The sequence below is a fragment of the Lontra canadensis genome, unplaced genomic scaffold (genome assembly GCF_010015895.1).
Source record: "Lontra canadensis isolate GAN:19392208 unplaced genomic scaffold, GSC_riverotter_1.0 scaffold103, whole genome shotgun sequence".
Lineage (NCBI taxonomy): Eukaryota > Metazoa > Chordata > Mammalia > Carnivora > Mustelidae > Lontra > Lontra canadensis.
In genome coordinates, this window is record NW_022631097.1 from 4798764 (window position 1) to 4818510 (window position 19747).

Sequence of the window (19747 nt, forward strand, 5' to 3'; positions counted from 1 at the left end):
TGAGCAACGTGCAGTTCCCTTAGCTGCCACAGATTAACATCTTTGTGGACACTTACTACAGGCAAAGCTCAGCGCTGAGTTCTCCACCCGCATGGCCTCATTTTATCTTCACAACAACCCCCATGTGATAGGCGGGTACTCTAGCTACTCCCAGTTTACGGGGAGGAAAGTAAGGCTTGGTAACTCCTTTGGTTGACTCTCTCCCTATGTCTACAGTACCTCCTCCCTCCCCCACGCTCTTCCAGTTGGCCTGGAAGGCCCTGCCACTCCTCCTCAACCGCTGCCCTCTGCATCTCCCATCCTGATCTTCTTGAAGACCCCACACACTTGTCATTCCCCAATTATGCAATTCTTTACCCAGGGTTAGTAATTCGGTCTTTGATGCTCTCATGGTACTTTGTACATTCCTCACTGGAAACACCACACTACTGTATAATTATTTATACACATTCCAATCTACCAGTTAGAACGTGAGCCTGTAGGAACACGAATAGCTTTTTTTCTTCAATTCTTTCTTTTCCTTATATCTGGCATCTGTATCAGGTAGGTAGATACTGAATGACAAGATGCATTAGGCTTTATAATGTGTTGTTTCATTCACTCCTTTTCCTTCTTTCCTTATATATTCTATTCCCATCCCCACATGTTACAGCCTTATTAACTGAGCTCTCTCTGGTATTAGATTCCTGATAGCTTTCCCGCTATCCCCTTTCTTTCCAATTCTCTTCTTTACCAATGGTGGATTAACTTCCCTAAAACATAGTTCTGAGCTTAGTTCTTCCCTATTCAAAAATATCCCTGACTCCATGGTAATTACCAAGTAATGTATAGATTCTTTACTCTAAATTCAAAGCGTGTCCAGAAAACCCAAAGGCTCCACCCCAAAACTGCTAGAACTCAGTAAAGTGTCAGGATATAAAACCAATGCACAGAAATCAGTTGCATTTCTATACACGAACAAGACAGAAGAAAGAAATATTAAGGAGTCAATCTCATTTACAATTGTACCGCAAACCATAAGATACCTAGGAATAAATCTAACCAAAGAAGCAAAGACTCTGTACTCAGAAAACTATAGAATACTCATGAAAGAAACTGAGGAAGACACAAAGAAATGGAAAAACGATCCATGCTTATGCATTGGAAGAACAAATATTGTGAAAATGTCTATGCTATCTAAAGCAATCTACACATTTAATTCAATCCCTATCAAAACACCATTAACTTTTTCCAAAGAAATGAAACAAATAATCTTAAAATTTATATGGAACCAGAAAAGACCCCAAATAGCCAGAGGAATGTTGAAAAAGAAAACCAAACCTGGCAGCATTACCATTCCAGACTTCAAGCTGTATTACAAAGCTGTAATCATCAAGACAGTATGGTACTGGCACAAGAACAGACACATAGATCAATAGAACAGAGAGCCCAGAAATGGACACTCAACTCTATGGTCAACTACTCTTCAACAAAGCAGGAATGAATGTCCGATGGAAAAAAAGACAGTCTCTTTAACAAATGGTGTTGGGAAAATTGGGCAGCCAATGCAGAAGAATGAAACTGGACCATTTCCTTACACCACACACAAAAAAAGACTCAAAATGGATGAAAGACCTAACTGTGAGACAGGAATCCATCAAAATCCTTGAGAAGAACACAGGCAGCAACCTCTTCCTAGAAACATAGCCAAAGGCAAGGGAAGCAAGGGCAAAAATGAACTATTGGGACTTCATCAAGATCAAAAGCTTTTGCAAAGCAAAGGAAACAGTCAATAAAACCAAAAGGCAACCAACAAAATGGGAGATTTGCAAATGATGTATCAGATAAAGGGTTAGTATCCAAAATCTATAAAGAACCTATCAAACTCCACACCCAAAGAACAAATAATCCAATCAAGAAATGGGGAGAAGACATGAACATTTCTCCAAATACATCCAAATGGCCAAGAGACACATGAAAATGTACTCAATATCACTCGGGATCAGGGAAATCCAAATCAAAACCACAGTGAGGTATACCACCTGACACCAGTCAGAATGGCTAAAATTAATAAGTCAGGAAATGGGAGGTGTTGGTAAGAATGTGGAGAAAGCAGAACCCTCCTACACTGTTGATAGGAATGCAAGCTGTTGCAGCCTCTCTGGAAAACAGTATTAACGTTCCTCAAAAAGTTGAAAATAGAGCTATCCTACAACCCAGCATTTACTCTATTGGATATTTACCCTAAAGATACAAATGTAGTGATTTGAAGGGGCACATGCACCCCTATGTTTATAGCAGCAATGTCCACAATAGCCAAACTATGGAAAGAGCCTAGATGTCCATCAACAAAAGAATGGATAAAGAAGATATATGTCCATCAACAGAAGAATGGATAAAGAAGATATATATATATATCTCATTGCCATTTGCAATGAGAGGATGTAATTAGAGGGTATTATGCTAAGCAAAATAAGTCAATCAGAGAAAGACAATTATCATATGCTTTCACTGATATGAGGAATTTGATAAACAAGACAGAGGATCATACGGGAAGGGAAGGAAAAATGAAACAAGATGAAACCAGAGAGGGAGACAAACCATAAGAGACTCTTAATCCCAGGAAACAAACTGAGAGCTGCTGGGGTGGAAGAGGGTAGGAAGGATGGGGTGGCTGGATGGTGAACACTGCGGGGTGGGGTGTGGGAGGGTATGTGCTATGGTGAGTGCTGTGAATTGTTTAAGATGAATCACAGACCAGTACCCCTGAAACAAATATATGTTAACAAAAAATGGAAAATTCAAGAGTGTCCATGATCTGGCCTTAATGATTTCATCTTAACTTGGTTCATTCCCCTACACCAAACCAAACTATGTTATTTCCTGTTCTCTCAAATCACATAAAATCTCTGTATATCTGACCACTGAAAATTATATGTAGACATCTCACCTTCTTTAAGTCAGATTCTTTCCTTGATTTGATACATGGGTACAAGCTATAACTCTTCTGAAACCCCACAGCATACGGTTTTACCTCTTTTGTGGGATTTAATCTATTCTGCACAGTTCTAATATGGTTTAGACACATCTTACTTAGCTCATTAATAATGTCCTTGACATCCTTATAGAGCTACATCTAATTTGAGTGTCTTATATGTGGCAGGCGCTCAACAAATTGGCTTTGGTGCAATACTAAATGAACACTTAAATTTTAGGTCATGCTGGAACCTAACTCTCATGCTTAAAAAAAAAAGTTAATATAAAGTCAAACTAACTGTTTAAAGATCTTCACAATCCTCCCTAAGACTATAACAGAGTCAAAAAACACTTTTGGAAAAATCTGATCTCAGTTGGCCCATGTTTCAAGAAGTCAGGTGAATCTAGGATGGAAAATCATCTAAGTCGATAGTAATCATCACACAGTGACAACCAGTGTTAAACACTGGGTAAAGTGCTTAATGGGCCTAAATCCCCTGGTTCCTACAAACATCTGAGGAAAAATGAAGCTATCCCACATTCTACCCTTGAGAAGACTGAAGCAGGAGAAACTCAGCAAGTCACTCAATGGTGGGCATCTTTGGAATGGCAGAGCCAGGATTCCAATGAAACTAAAAAAAAAAATAGAATAAAATAAGAATCTACTATAAGACTATAAAGCTCCTTCTCAAGCAGTTACAATGGGTTTTCATCATTTAAAAGAGCTCTGGGGCACCTGGTGTCTCAGTTAAGTGTCTGACTCTGGATTCTAGCTCAGGTCATGATCTCAGGGTCATAGGACTGAGCCCCAAGTGGGGCTCCATGCTCAGCTTGGAGTCTGCGTAAGATTCTCTCTCCCCCTCTGCTCCTCCACCAACTGGTATGTGGATGTGCACACCCGCATGCTCTTGTTCTCTAAAAAAATAAATACAATCTTTAAAAATAAATAAATAGGGGCACTGGGTAGCTCAGTTAGTTAAGTGTCTACCTTCAGCTCAAGTCATGATCCCAGGGTCCTGGGATCGAGTCCCACATCGAGCTCCTTGCTCAGCAGGAAGCCTGCTTCTCCCTCTGTCTCTGCCACTCCTGCTGCTTGTGCTCTCTCAAGTAAATAAATAAAATCTTTAAAAATAAAGAAACAAATAAATATAATATAAATATATAAATATAAAAACATAAATAAAATAAGTAAAATAAAAGAACTTCATCTGTGGCATATTTCAATACTACCACATATTTCTGAATCTATATGGCATGACTAGGGACGGGGTCCCTTTCCTAGTGACCTAATTCAGCCAATGGGGCTATTCTGTGACTTGGTGGGAAAACCAGCCAAGAATACTCTGAATTCATGTGCCTATCTCTTTATCAGGGAGCACTGTCCACAGTTATAAATACTAAATCGCATTTTTAAACTTAAACAATTGTGGAATCCTTCAACTGATCATTATTCTTACAAAGAAACTTACCACTAGGTGGCAGAAGTATGAAGTTAACAAGGTGATTTTTCTAGTGTTTCATAAAGGAAGAGCATCCAGGCATTTCCCCACCCTTTTTCCAAAGTAATATAAAATAGATCCTAAATTTTAAAATTATTCTCCCAAACTGCATTATAACATTTATTTTAAATATCATAATACACACAGATTTCAACCTTTTTTATATTCAACACTAACCATAACTTCACCTACCTTTAAACACAGAAGTAGAACCATACTATCAATGAATTAAGTAAAAAATAATACACTGTACATTAAGATATATTGATACTGAAATTTAAATTTGTGTTATGCTATATAAGATAGACAAAAACTTTTTTTTTTTTGTTTTTTTTTTTAAGATTCTATTTATTTGACAGAGACCAAGTGAGAGAGGGAACACAAGCAGGGGAAAGTGGGAGAGGGAGAAGCAGGCTTCCTGCTGAGGGAAGAGCCTGACATAGGACTCAATCCCAGGACCCCAGGGATCATGACATCAGCCGAAGGCTGACACTGAACAACTGAGCCACCCAGGCACCCAAAAAACTGCTTTTTAAATCATAAAGGTTGGAGTTCTTGCATTTTGTAATTTGTTTTTCTGTTTATTTGTTTCATTATGCTTGTATTTTGTTTCTAAATGTCAAAAGAGAAGGCTTCATATTCTATTTTACTGTATCATACATACATTTTACTTCTCTGCAAGTAACACTGAAGATTACCAATATGTAAAATGCAAATTGGGGAAAATCATCATTATATTTTTCTTTATGACATTTACTTTAAAAGCACAAGAGGAAGCCTGATATGCTTGATAAGAATTTTGAAGAAATAAACGTAAATTCAAAATGTGGTAAACATCTTGAAGCAAATTTGTAAAATTATCTATATACACGTGTGCACTCCTGATGAACTGTGCCCTGTTTTCTATCTTTGGTGATCCCCTGTGAGTAGAAATTAAATTATATATGATTAAATTATATATAACTATATATAATTAAGTTATACTTTACAAATATATGGGTAAAACTATATAATGATCAAAATAATTCTGAAAAGTTAGAAACTACCTCTTGCATATGTTCATTTAATATGTACTGAGGAAGAAAATATTTTAATGATGATTTTTTACTGATTTTATTAAGCAGAAAATAAAATCTCCATGTTTTGTATAAAGACCCTCTAGACCTATACAAAACTTTTATTTTGGACCTGGGGGTGGGGGTGGGGGTGGTTATAAACCATCTGTGGGTCAGGCTGGGTGTTAGTAGAAGAAATGCTTCATCTTATCATCCAGGGAAGGAGTGAAGCCTAACCTGGTTCAGGCTTTGTCCAATTACATAGAGCATAGCTAACAGAATTGGAACTCCTTCCCAAAGCTGGCAATGAGTCCAGTGTCCTGAAAACTGTTAGATAAGGCTTCTTTGGAAATACGCAAGTGAGCAAATGGTCATCAATATACAAGACCTCTAGAAGACATGCTGGCCCTGAGGTCTCCGTACAAAATTACATCCACAAAAAGTGAGGCAGCCTCAGGATACATCAGGATAATTTAGATCTCCCGAGGGTCATCTGCAACAGGCTTTCTACTTTCAAAGACTCTCTGCAAAGCAAAGGTCAAAGCAGACAGTACACAGGCTATCCTGGCTTCCATGTTTGCAAAAGCTGCTGTGTAATCAATCATTCATCTACACGCATTAAAATAAAACCGAGGTCCTCTCCAGGGATCAGTGGGAAGAAAGAGTTGCTAGGGGATTATTTTCTATGGCAAGCACCAATTTATACCTGTAAAATAGTCTAGAAATGTATGTGAAGAATAATTTGCAATATATACACATGAATGCATTTCCTCATCTTTAAGCTCTGTAAAGTACTGAATGCATTTAGAAATAAGTGAAAATTATACAGTAAGGTAAAGTTGTCTGGATGCTTGACAGGATGTGAAAAGAACATTGCTCCTGGAGCCTTGACAGTTATTAGTTGATCTGATTCATGAGATGCTTATGTTCTACTCTAAAAATAAGTACAATAACCATCATAAAAATTTCTTTGAACCATCGTCACTCAGAGGTTGACAGGTATCAAACTGCATGTTTCAAATTCATTCCTAGAAAATAAAAGATTTAGAACATATAATGGTATCTTAACACAAGGAATCTCATTTATAGGTAGTCTGTTGGAAGGATACAAAAACAATTTAAAATACAGAGAAGAAAGCTATGGGTAATTTAATTAAAAAACAAAAGTTTCAAAAAATTTTTTGAGAGCCCCTATTAGCTGCATAGAGTGGAATAGAGGTCTCTATCAACTCCCCCCCCCAACCCTAACCCAGCATGTGGTGGGTCCTCTATAAATACCTTTTGAACGAATGGTGTGGCAAGTGCCATCTCAAGGGATCTGGTATACTAGAAATTCATTTCAAAAGAGGTAAAGACAGAGATGACAGAAACTTGACAGGAATAATTGTGAGGGCAGTCCAATTAGCATGGGGCTGCCTGCCTCTCCAGCAGGTGAAGGAAAGAGGATAAATGCCAGGGGACGGGGACACAGACACAAAACACACACACACACACACACACACACACACACACACACAGGTGTTATGGCAACCTCCAGGAGATGAAAGGTTAAGAGCTGTGACAGGCACCCCCTCCGCAGTAGGTCACCTACAGGAGGTCCCTGCTCTGTCCTTACCTCCTCCCTCCTTTCTTCTGCACCCGACGCCAGGTGGGGGCTCAGCTGAGGGTGGCTGCCGGCGCTGTCCTCACGGCCTTTGTCACATGCGGCTTGCACAGAATCCCGGGAGGTCACAGGCCCCTCTGCCCTTTCTTCACTGTCCACTGAACTGAGGGACAGCGCGCTGAGGCTGTTGGGACACGCGGCACTTCCCGCGCCTGGGCTGTGGGGGCTAGGGGGCTTGGGCGTGGTAGGCCTTGGAGGGATGAGCGGCTGCTCGGGTTCGAACGTACACTGGCCACCAGCTTGGCGTTCGTCGGAGTCCTGGGCAACCGGACTCGACGAGGCTCTGGCGGCGCAAGGACGGGCACTCTCTGCCGCCCAGGAGCCTGGGGCTTCCAGAGGAAAGACGGCGGTGTCCACGTCCACCCGGGGGCTTGGGGCCCCGGGCGAGCCGCAGCTGGAGCTGGCGGGCACGCCTGCGCACCTCCTCCACTCACGCTCCGCGCTGATGGACACGCGGCGGGAGTAAGCGTCGTGCAGCCGGCTGTGCACCTGCAGCCTCTGGCTCGCCTCGCCCGGCGAGGGCGCCCCGCTCCTGGGGCTCTCTTTCCTCCAGGCTGCGTCCGTGGCGCTGCTCACAAACCTCAGGACGCGGTCAAAGTCCTTGGCCCGCAGTGGGCTCTTCCAGCGCTTCGTCCTCCTCTCGGAGCCACCGAACTTCTCCGAGTCGGCCGATGAACTGCTTAGCGTCCGTCGGGGCGCTGGCTTTTCCTGCGTCCCCTTGAGGTCCATGAGGTTTGAGGTGGACTTCCGCTTGAAGGAGCTCTTCTTCAGAAAGTTCAAGTTATCCGTGCTCTTGCTTTTCCTGTAGATGATGCTGTTGTTCTCGGAGTCTTTCACGAGGATCTCACACACGGTGGGCTCCTGGGGGCCAGGGGCCAGCGGCCGGACGTGGTTCTGGGACCCTGGATGCTTGTCACCATCTAGGAGGCTGATGCGGCCCAGGCCATAGGCACGGCGGATGCTTCGGGACCGATGGGTGCTCCTCTGGAAGGCATCGTCCGCCTCCTCCGGGTCGGAGCAGTCCGACACGCCCCCTGGCCCTGCCTTCGGGGCGTCACTTGCTGGTCCCGAGTTGGGGCACCTGCTGGTTTGCATTCCGATTGCAGCACCGTTTGGGATGGGTTTCCCTGGGTCACGTTCTGGAGGGTCTTCCTTTGCCACATCTGACCCCTCTCGGTTCTGAATTCCTTGAAGGACGGAGGACTTCAGTTTTTTGAAAGATCCCATTTTCCGAAAGGAGGCAAGGGCATTCCAGGTAGAGGAATTTCCCATCAAGACCATGGAGCGGGGCCTCTCCGGGTTGGTGCCGGTCCTCTTCCTGCTCACGGAGAAGAGGCGCATGAGCTTAGCAGGGCTGAGTCTGGCCTCCTGGGCTTCCGCCTCCCCGCAGTAGCCACTGCTGCATCCTCCATTCTGACACGCCGGGTAGGTCACCATTTTGGGGTCTTTGGGATCAGAGACAGAACACGGGATTGCAGCAAGTCGCCCATGGCCATTCTGAGCTGTTGTCATGTTCTCGGGACTGTGAGTCCGTGGCCACAGTGCAGCAGGGTTCAAACCCACCTGCACATCCGTGGCCGCAGGCCCCGGATACAGACCCTCATCTCCCAAGCTGCTGCCAGCCTGGCTTTCACACCTGCTGTGCACATCAGGCTCTTCACTTGTGGCCACTGCCTGCAACAGAAAATTAAAAACGGGGATTTACTTATTTTCCCCAACAGCAGAACCTCTAGGAACAGCGGCTTATTTGGTTTAAGGATTACAAATACAAAAGCAGCATGCCTTGTGACAGGGCGGATCAGTTCAAAACTATTTTAAAATAAAAAATTTACCTTTCCTAATTCATTTCACAATGAATTAAAGGGAAGAATGCAAATATACATGCCTTAAAAAAAAGATAATAATGGGTTGTGCGCTCAACGTAAAGGTAAATTCTCGAATCCACTGCAAGTTAACATTTTGGGAAAAATTGCTGGGATGAGGGTACCTGGGTGGCTCAGTTGGTTAAGCGACTGCCTTTGGCTCAGGTCATGATCCTGGAGTCCCGGGATGGAGTCCTGCATCAGGCTCCCTACTCGGCAGGGAGTCTGCTTCTCCCTCTGACCCTCCCCCTTCTTATGCTCTCTCTCTCTTTCTCTCTCTCGCACACACACTCTCTCAAATAAATAAATAAAATCTTTAAAAAAAAATTGCTGGAATGAAAAATTGCTAGAATGAGGCCAAGGCATCCATCGTTCAACACTGGATTTCTCTTTATTGGAAGTAGAAGAAATTTTTGATTATCAAATAAAGACAGACACCAACAACTATTTCAAAATGTGTCACAGTGAAATATCAAATCATATTAAATTTAACACAGCTAATAGGCAGATTGAGTACTGTGTGTGCAAGGAGCTCTAGTAGAGACCAAGATGCTCTCAGCTGCCTACTGTCTACAAAACACCCAAACTCTACTGAAAGACAAAGAGTGATACAGGGACACATGAGTGGAAGGGACAAACTGAGGTTGCGTGAGGTCTGGCTTTGTGAAGGAAACCGCATTAGTGAGGGCTATCTGTCAGCAGGATTCTTACTGGCTGGGGAATGGACAGGGATAAGGTAATAAATATTAGAAATTCAGACGCAAAAATTCAAATTAAACAAAAGTTGCACCTTCTTTTCTCCTCCTCCATGCCCTGAAGCCTACCATATACCTGCAGTCCATGCTCTCTCCCCCAAGTGAAGATGTAGTTCTCTTTACCCTTTGCCCTTCAGGTCAAGACCTGCTCAGCATGCATGGGCCAGCTTAAATGTCAGTCACTCTGTTCTCAACGAATGATTAGTCAATGAAGGAAGGTAGGAAGGAGTGTGATAATTACCATAAAGGACTACCACTCACTAAGTGCTTATTACTACGTGTCAGGCCCCTGTACTAAGTGTTTAAAAAATGACATGCCACTGACTATTCATATAAACCTGCAAGATTTTCATTTTACAGATTTTCATTTTACAGATAATCAGATGGGCACTTGGGCAGCAGGTGCTGGGGTTCCTGGAGCTCTTCCTCCCAAAGCTTATGCTCCTTTCCACTACTTCAAACTAATAAACAAAGAGAGTCAGAGCTGGGATATGAACCCCAAGTGTGTGACACCAATTTCAGTGCCTTATGACATAACCCCAACTCAAGTCAAATCCCAGATGCCCTTATGCCAGTCAATCCACTATTCCAAAGGCAGTATTAAAGGCAAAAGAGGAAAAGAAGGAGAAAGTTGTATAAAAACCTTAAGGTTAGGGGCGCCTGGGTGGCTCAGTGGGTTAAAACTTCAGCCTTCGGCTCAGGTCACGATCCCGGGGTCCTGGGATAGAGCCCCGCATCAGGCTCTCTGCTCAGCAGGGAGCCTGCTTCCTCCTCTCTCTCTGCTTGCCTCTCTGCCTACTTGTGATCTCTGTCTGTCAAATACATAAATAAAAATCTTAAAAAAAAAAAAAAAAAAAGACCTTAAGGTTAGGTCCCAATTTAGCTTAGTGCTCTCAAGTGTTGGAGAAAATGTGACCTCACACAAAGAGGTCTCATCTGCTTCTACTCTCCAAATTCTTTGGTGGTTCATTTTTATTTACTCCTACATCAAATTAAGGAATTCCCAGGGAGTCACAGTCAAAGGGCTGATTCCATCTGGGACCAGGAAAACTACACAGATTTAGACCCCTGGAGCCTTTCAGATGTCCATTTACCCAATTCCATTACTCAGAAGCCTAATGAGGCTACCACATGCCCTCTGCAGTTTAATGTTCTCATGGAGAAATTAGGGAGCCCGAAGAGCTGTGGGCTGCATTTGAATGAGCCACAGAAGCAGAAACTTGAATCATTCCGGCATTGAGGCTGGAAGTAAATCTCTAACCAGTTGCAAAATGAGTCTAACACTGAGTACCACCTGTCCACCCTCCCTGTCTGGGAGGGACACGGGACTGTGATTGCTTCAACTTCTCACAATCTTGAAACGAAGCAGACAGTTTATACAAATATCAAGTCCAGTCACAGGCACTGACTGATGGCATTTTACATAATAATAATAGCTTTGTTATGACTTACACTGGATACAGAGGAGCAGACATGACCGTTCTCCTGTCATCTGGCTGGACGGAGACAATTTACAGATACTACGACTAGAGGGCGCTACAAGACTTTTTATAACCAAGGATGAAAAAGTGTGTCAGGGGCCCTGAGGTTTCAAGGGGTCCTAGCAGTACTTGATTTTAATGCCAGGTTGATTGAGAATGTTCTATAACAGGCATGGGGGCAGGCCTAGGTTTTAAACTCAGTACTGTCCACATAAATCTTAAGTCATTTCAGTAATGTGTGCTCCAGTGCCACCTATAAAAGATTAGGTACCAACATTTATGTATATGGCATATCAACCAATTAATTTATGAACCTCTTAGGTACAAAGATCTGTGTAGGCCCCACGATAAACTCAAGAGAGTGACAAGGTGATAAACTGTTCTAGATGGGAACTTGGCATGAGCAAAGGAAGATCCAGGAACCTAATTTGATTAGGAGGCAATACACTTGGGTGACCAGCTGTCCCAGTTGGCCCAGTAGTTAGGTATTTTACAGGACATGAGACTCTTAGAGATGAAACCAGAAAAGCTCTTGCCAGACTGGGATGGCTGGTCACCCTACATTAGGTAGAACAATATAGTTCGAAGGATGGCACAGTGTCATGCGGTAGTAGAAATTAAGATGAAATCAGGTTTAGAAAAGAGGACATCTCTTTAGTCTAACACTTTGAGACTGCCTATAGGTGTCATCTTCTTTGGGAATCCCTTCCTGATCCTCCTAAAATTAATTAAGACCCCTTACTCTGTGGATTATGGGCATCTCACCAAATTGCTTGACCAAGACATATTTATAATGATAGGTTTATATGGCTGCCTTCAGAATGAGACTGTGAACTCTTTGAGTGTAAGAAGCTTTGCAACACTTACATTATTTATCTTGATGTAAAATTGTATCAATTATCCTGCCTTGTCAATGTCTGTCCCAACATAACAATTCATCAACAATACCACCATATTTATCCAGTTTAAAGATGCTTAAATTTTATAACACTAAAAAGTCTAAGTATTTACTAAAACTTAAGTTTTAAGATACAGATCTAGTAAAATATACACAGACTTGATTTCTGATTAGGGCAACGTGTTTTTTTTAAAAGTCCAGTGACTTACTATCTTGTTCATGCAGCTGAACAACGTGATTGTTGTGTGCTGCTTGGAATGAAACTGAAAATCACGGAAAAGGGCTTTTCCTGGAATTTCCGAGAAACATACCAAGTAGCATTATTTAGAACTAATACTTTGACCTCTATTAACTAACAAGGGTTGCGATTCAATCAGTGGTTTTGTAGCAAGTCTTGTAAATTGTGGGAGCTCTGCCAGAGAGATTTATGAACAGAACTACAAGGAAGATTTTTAGATGGGAATATTGTGAAATCCATTGTCTACGAGCTGGATTCTGGGGTGTATGAACTTTAGAACAGAACATTTCTTTTCACTTGTAATGAGAATTCTTTGAAAACAACTATGACCAATAATTTTTAAATAAGAATTTATAATACTTGAATTTGAAATTCAGAAATACATATCAGGTTAAATGTATACACAAGGGGGGGTTTTATAATCTGTTCACGTAAATTATAGAAAATGTGACATTGGAGGAAAATATATTGAAATATACTGCAAAATATATTGAAATCTGAAAGTATAAATCTTCCAAATCACAATGCTTTAGAATACTGCCTTAGGGAACATCTAACCCGTTTGTAAAGATTGGGGCACTGGAACCCAGGGGTTCGGAGAGACATACTCACTGTCAAGCCACCACTGGTGAAAGCACAGTGGGGCTGGGAATCAGAGGGACCAACCAGGTTTGGGCCCCAGCACTGCCACATACTGGCCAAAACCTGTTGGTCACCCTAGACCTCTACCTTTCCTTCCAGATCTCACTGGTCACCAAGTCGAAGAGATTCTCCTCCAGATCGCACCAGTCTGTGCTCAGTGTGGCTGCCATGGCCTTATTTCCAATCTTTAGTGCCTTCCACCTGCCTTCGCCTCCTGAAAAACATCCTCTTGCCTCCAAGTCCAGCCAGTGTCCTTCCCAAACACTGCCAGTGGAGTTCTGCCACTTCATCTAGCATCACTGGCCACCATCTCTGAATCTCGAGAGGATGTCAGATCTCAGCCTAGCGTACAATACCTCTCCACTCAGGCCGTACAGAATTACTTACAGGGAGGCTTTCTCATACTGCTGTGCTTTGGGTTATTTCCTTGTCTGCTCTCAGAGACTTCCTCCAGACATTTTGTCTCTCTGTATTGTAGGGAAAAACATTCCGGGGCTCCTCTGACAAAGGGCTTCTGGCTAAGTTGGTCAGTGGGAAGCACTGGTGGGAGACAATGAGTGTGGAAGAAGGCGGACACCAGGACACTGTGTGCATTACTGAAGGGGCGTCTTCCCCTCTCCCTCCAGCCGATGGTGGGACTATCTTCCTGTTGTTCATCTGAGTTCCTCACTCTCTCCTCTTCTGTTTCGAGGCTATATAAACATAATCCCTATTTTAGATTCTCTTTGGCTGAAATACCTGGAGATGTTTCTCATTTCCTGACTGATAAATGTGTGCTTTGTGTAATAACTTTCATTAATTCACATCAACTTTTCTCCAAGAGGAACTCTTTGCTTCCTATCCAGTTCAAATGCCCCTTCTCTGTGGGCTCTCTTACACATCGCTCCATCTTCGCATACTGCCACTGTAATGCTGGTTTCACGGTCTCCTTTCTCTGCTAAACTCTGAAAAGTTCTTTTAAGTCCCAAACCAGGTCTTACTTAACTCTGTATTCTCAGCATTCAGTCAGTTATTGAATGAATGACTACCACTTCTTTGGCATGGTGTGTCACATATATATGCGGGGCTGTGTCATTCTTAGCCGTGAAGGCTGTCCTAAGCATTCTAGAAAGCTAGCGGCATTCCCAGCCACTACCTTCAAATGATATTATTGGGAAAAAGAAATAGAATGTGAAAGAAAGCTCTGAACACCAGGAAGTGCTATCAGTCAGTTTCAGAATGGTTTCTTGGAAACTACTGAAATTTACCATTTTTAATCATAAAACAGAGTTCTGTGTATGTACTGTGTGATGGTACTGATAAAAAAAATCTTTAAAATGATAGTATTGTTAGCAGCTACAGTTTGTGGTGGTAGAAATGCTCAACTTAATCTCTATATTCCATTACTTTAATGGTATCTAATTTTATAGGTGCTTTTTATACATTCAGTGAAAAAGAAAATTTAATATCATAGGAATGTAAATCCTGACATGTTAATCGCTACATACAGTTTTTAACTATTAATACAGATATTTCATTTTAATATGTAATCATATTTATCTGAAGTTTACGAATCTGAATGCGCACATTACATAAATTATATATCTGAGTTAGTAGGACAATGAAGAATTTTATAAACATTTCATAACACAAAGTGTTTTCTAATATTAATGTTGAAATGTATATATGGGTAACATATACTTCAATCTAGCTGTCTCAATGTTAATCATCAAAATTTGAATAAAAATGTCCGAAAAGGGTCCTAAAGTAACTATGATTATTAGGAAAGCGATTTTCTTCTGTAAAATTACATTTTCTGTTTAAAAATATAAAATGTTTCTTCTATAAAATATGTCTTTGAAATATTTAATGCAACCCATACTTTAATATTTTCCCTACTCTTAGTTCAAAGAAACTATTTCAACTTATTAAGTGTAAAACAAAAGGGCGTTGACATAAATATTAAGCTGGTACAGCTCTTTATAAATCTCTTTACACAGGAAATTACAGTTAAATGCATTCATACTTGGGTAGAGAGTAGGAGTCTCTATTTCACACCATTCTATTTCATACCATAAATCAGATATATATTTTTTGTGTAATCTGAGTACCCAAACCCTTAAAACTTTTATAATTTAAACCAAGATGGGTGTGTTAAAAAAAAAAATCACAGATGTGTAGCTAAGACATTCTGATAAATATTAATTTCAAATATTTGACAATAATAAATGCTTAACTTTATTACAATTATATAGATTTTATTGTTACAGTTTAGGGATTGATAAAAAGAAAATACTGAGTCTTTCTCATATGCTGAACTTGCCCATTTGATTTTCCCTCTTTCTCTTCCTGTCAGGCCTTTTCCTTCTATTATTCGTTCCAATAGCTTTCCCAGAGCCTTACTGAAATCCAGACCCTGAGCAGAAGCTGGAAATTCTAGCACCCCACGTTTTATGAACAGGTTGTACTCTAAAAGTACAACAGACAATCTGGTTCCCGCACAGACTCTGTTCATCAAACTTTATTTATCTAATAATATGGCCACTACTGAATTTAACCATAATTTATAACATTTCCATAGGAAAATGTACCTAAGATTCAATTGTGGGTTCTAGATCCAGAGAGGAATCTTATTCCCACCTCCCAACTCTCACAGTCCTTAATATAAGACACACTCTCTCTCCTATGCAACACCATGTACCCCATCTGTCAAAGGACGAATGTCCCATGCCCACACATCTGGTATCCCTGGGTCTCTTCTATTGAAAAACTGGGGAAAGATACCTCAAAAAAGTTAGAGCTTTGGCTTCATTTAAATATCCAATCACTTAAGTGTTTAAAAATGGAAAGTGTATATAAAAAGGTAACCGTGGATGAGATTGAATCACTGTATCTTTGGGAAAGGTATCAATTTCAAACAAGCGTGGGACCGTCTTGGCTGGCCTTATCTGGGTTACTAGGCTAAACCACATTCCTGTGGGTGAGATGGGCTTTCCCAATGGGGACAGGTGTTTGCTCTGTCAGTTCTGTGGGGCGGAAGGGGAGGAGAAAATGAGGATTTGCCAAGGCAGGTCTTACCCCAAAGAGAGGAAAACCTTCCTTTGATCTCTGAAACTGGGGGTCCGTCAGGTCTAGTGAGACATGCTCGGGGTAGGTCTGGATCTGTGGAACAGCAGATGTGATTTCCTGCACTATACTGCCCTGCCGTTGCCCCAACACTCAGCAGAGTCCCAGCCTCTGAACCTCCCTTCCTGCACTCCCATTTTAAACTTCAGAGCTACAACAGCTTTGGAACACTCGGGAGAATCACTGCTAAATTAAAGGTCTGAAGACAGCTTACCCCGTCCACCTGGTCTTTCTCCTGGTGAATAAGACTAGAGCAGTAACCAGCAAAGTTCATGGTTAGGACTACCTAGGTCTGCAACCAATGCCAAAACGGATGTCACCACAGAAGCTGGACTTCCTTGAACTTACTCTTCAGAGCAAGAAAGTTTTCCAGATGGATGGCCCTAATCCTGAAGGCACGTTGCAGGTCACTGGAGCAAAAACAATGTTTCTGCTTGCTTCAGGCAGGTTGAGCAGAATCTGGAGCCATGCGTCACCAGACTCACAACCTACAACACGTGGTGCAGGCTGCGGAGAAAACCCTCTCCAAGGCTCGTTGCGGCGTGTAAATACAGCACTTGGGAAAACATACTTACTAACTGCTTACGAGTGTATCTTTGCATTGTATTTTCCCTGCATTTTTTTTTTTTTCGGCTCAAGTTTTTTGTTTTTGTGTTTTGCGTGAAATAAGCTTCTAGGCACAGAACCACAATTTGTAACACTGCATGCTGGGGAAACAAGACAAAACCTTCCACTCCATTTCTATCCAGCCACCAAACAGGTTTTCGATTGGGGATTGCCATAGCAGCCCATTCTGCCATCATTAAGGACAGAGGTCTGGGAAACACGGTTTCCCTGCTCTGTTCAAGCACGTATCCCATCTTCTCATATTTGCTTTCTGTATTAAAGCAGTTGCCAAAATGCCTTACACTGTCTAATGTAAATTATCTTCTTCTAATTGAACTGACATTTGGATATAGTTTCCCTGTCAGCCCTTCCCACCTCTTGGCAGATATCCTCCTTGCTCTGTGCTGGGTAGCAATGTGAGACGACCCCACTGATGAACTAAGCCAGTGGTGACCAGCTGACTGTTCCCGAGCAGAGGCCCCCTGACTTACACCTCAGCCCATGGGACAGCATGGCCCAGCCCAGCAGGGGCTGATCTGTGGCCACTTTGTTCGAGAAGGAGGCTATTCTGGTGAGTCCATCCTCACAGGACCTCTTCATACCTCTGGGGCATGAAGAAATAATGCTGAGGACTTCAGACATTGCGCTGGAACAGAAAGAAAACTTCCTGCTGCTACTGGCGGAACCCTATTCTCACACTCTCCCATGGCTCAGAAAAGCAAACCAGCCGCAACTGCAAGGAAAACCTGACAGAGGGACAGAGGCACAGAACCCTGGCGAGGAAGACTCACAGTGGAGAAAATAGTGCACATCTCGAAGGCTTTCATTCCTGCTCCCAATTTCTCTGCACATATCTGTCCTCCAAAGAGGGACTCAGTGGCAACTCTGAGGGCTCCTAGTGGCTTCTTTTGAGTTTGCCATTCTTTTCCCACACAAAGATTTGTGGCCAGAAGCTTCCATAGGATCACATGAACTTCTCTCTCATCAATTGATTTATCTGTTTAGGGTACCTGCTCTGGGAAAGGGCACAGTTCTGGGTGCTCACCGATAGCAACCCTATGCACACGGCCTCTAGTGGCGACGGTGCTTACCATCTATTCTCTCCACTGATCAACTGTGTCCTGAGGGGGCAAGGCCATGCTAAACAGCCTTATCTCTTAGAATCTTGACCCCTCAAGCACCACCCACCCCCCACGCCAGGGGATTTTCCTTTCCTTCCATTTGCAGTTCTGTCTTTCCAGTCAGGTCTGTCCTGTCAGCCTGCCAGGCCTCGTAGCCCATCAACTTGACCTATGCCTCTGACACTGTGCCCATGAGAAGATGTGGCCATCACCATGGCCACACCACTCTTTCCTCAGCTTCCTTCACCTGACGTGATGTTCTAGCTCTCACAACCCTGACATTTCTGGATGCCTAACGGAACATAACAGGAACAGGTATCCGACTCAGGAACACCCCAGCCTCACATCCCACGGACACAGCTCCTCCAACACAGAGCTTAATCGTGTTCTAAAATATGTCAGATGAGGGACACCTGGGTGGCTCAGTCGATTAAGCTGCTGCCTTCGGCTCAGGTCATGATCCCAGGGTCCAGGGATCGAGTCCCACATCAGGATCCTTGCTCAGCAGGGAGCCTGCTTCTCTCTCTGCCTCTGCTGCCACGATGCCTGCTTCTGCTCGCTCTCTCTCTCTCTCTCTCTCTGACAAATGATAAAGAAATAAATTTTAAAAATTAAATAAAAAAAAGTAAAATATTTCAGATGCTCGGCAGGGCCTGAAACAAATGAATACTGTAGTCTGTCTTCTGTGCAAAGTTTAAAACAGTTTAGTTAGATGCTAAAACAACAACAACAAACAAAAAACTAAAGAATAATAAAGACTTAAGTATCTGGAAACTAAAACAAGGAAAGCGAAGTAAAGGTTACCCTCTGAGTCCAGGCAATTAGGAAAGGAAACAGATGTGCCTTCTGAGAGGAGTTGCTAAGAACCCAGGGCTGACCAGCCGAGACCCAGGGAGCAGCCATCTCAGTAAGTCCATCTCAGAGGGTTACAGCTGAAGGCAGGCTGGGTGAGAAAGGGTATCAAGCTGAGGTCTGGAATTCCTAGGTTTGGACTCTTTGCCTTTCACTACCTTTGGGAATCTGGGCCGGTCACCTCCCATCCCATCCTCAGATTTCCCAATGTGATCTTAACATTTTTTTCAGAGTGTTTCATGAGGTTGTTATGAGAAGCAAATGCATTATAAGCAGAATATTCCCGCTGAAATTTAACTATGCTCATAGCATGACGCCTTTCTTTTAAAGCATACATTTTATAGTTACAGGTTAGTATAAAAATGGCTAATAGGAAATGAAATTCCAGCTCAAAATTTCTCGATCAGAAAATGAAATACTCTGTTAGGAATTCAAAGGACTTATGTCTACTATATATATAGGCTTATTATATCTAGACTTAGACCAAAGTAAGGGATCCCACGCAGTCAATGGAGGTGCAGAAAAGGTACACACATGTGCAAGTCACTGCTTTGTGACCCACAAATGGAAACACATTCTGCTCCCTACAGCCATCCTGCCAATTCAAAGGGCACTGCCAGATGGACATGTAAGGACCAGCCAAGGAATACCTACCTATATGTGGGTATTTACCAAAGGATGATCTGGAACCAAAATATATATTAAATTCCATTATTGCATTTTAAAACCAGCCCTAACTTTTCTCCATACACATGCATAATATATGCTTTAGGACTCTCCCTTACCCTGACAGTTAGATATAAATAACAAGATGTCTTTAAATTTTGACAAGTAGTATTCTCAACGTCAATTTAGGAGCCAAGTGTGCAGAATTTAAAACACATTTTCCTGTAAGATTCGCCTATCATCTGCCCAATCTCCCTTAACTCATAATGTAAACAATGTTTCCAATAGTAATATGACTGCTATATTAATAACTGAATTATTAGTATATTAAACTAATTTAATAATAGCA

At 42.3% G+C, this 19747-nt stretch overlaps 1 protein-coding gene across 4 annotated transcripts in view; it reads right to left on the bottom strand.

Annotated features, from left to right (window-relative positions):
* The window catches only part of SPATA13 (spermatogenesis associated 13), a 345487-nt gene that overhangs the window by 74728 nt on the left and 251012 nt on the right, over positions 1 to 19747 (bottom strand). For all 4 annotated transcript variants that reach the window (XM_032838274.1, XM_032838280.1, XM_032838275.1 and 1 more), the window contains one exon: positions 7125 to 8846. In XM_032838274.1, the coding sequence (XP_032694165.1) occupies positions 7125 to 8846 (1722 nt within the window). The remainder of the gene's footprint in view (positions 1 to 7124; positions 8847 to 19747) is intronic.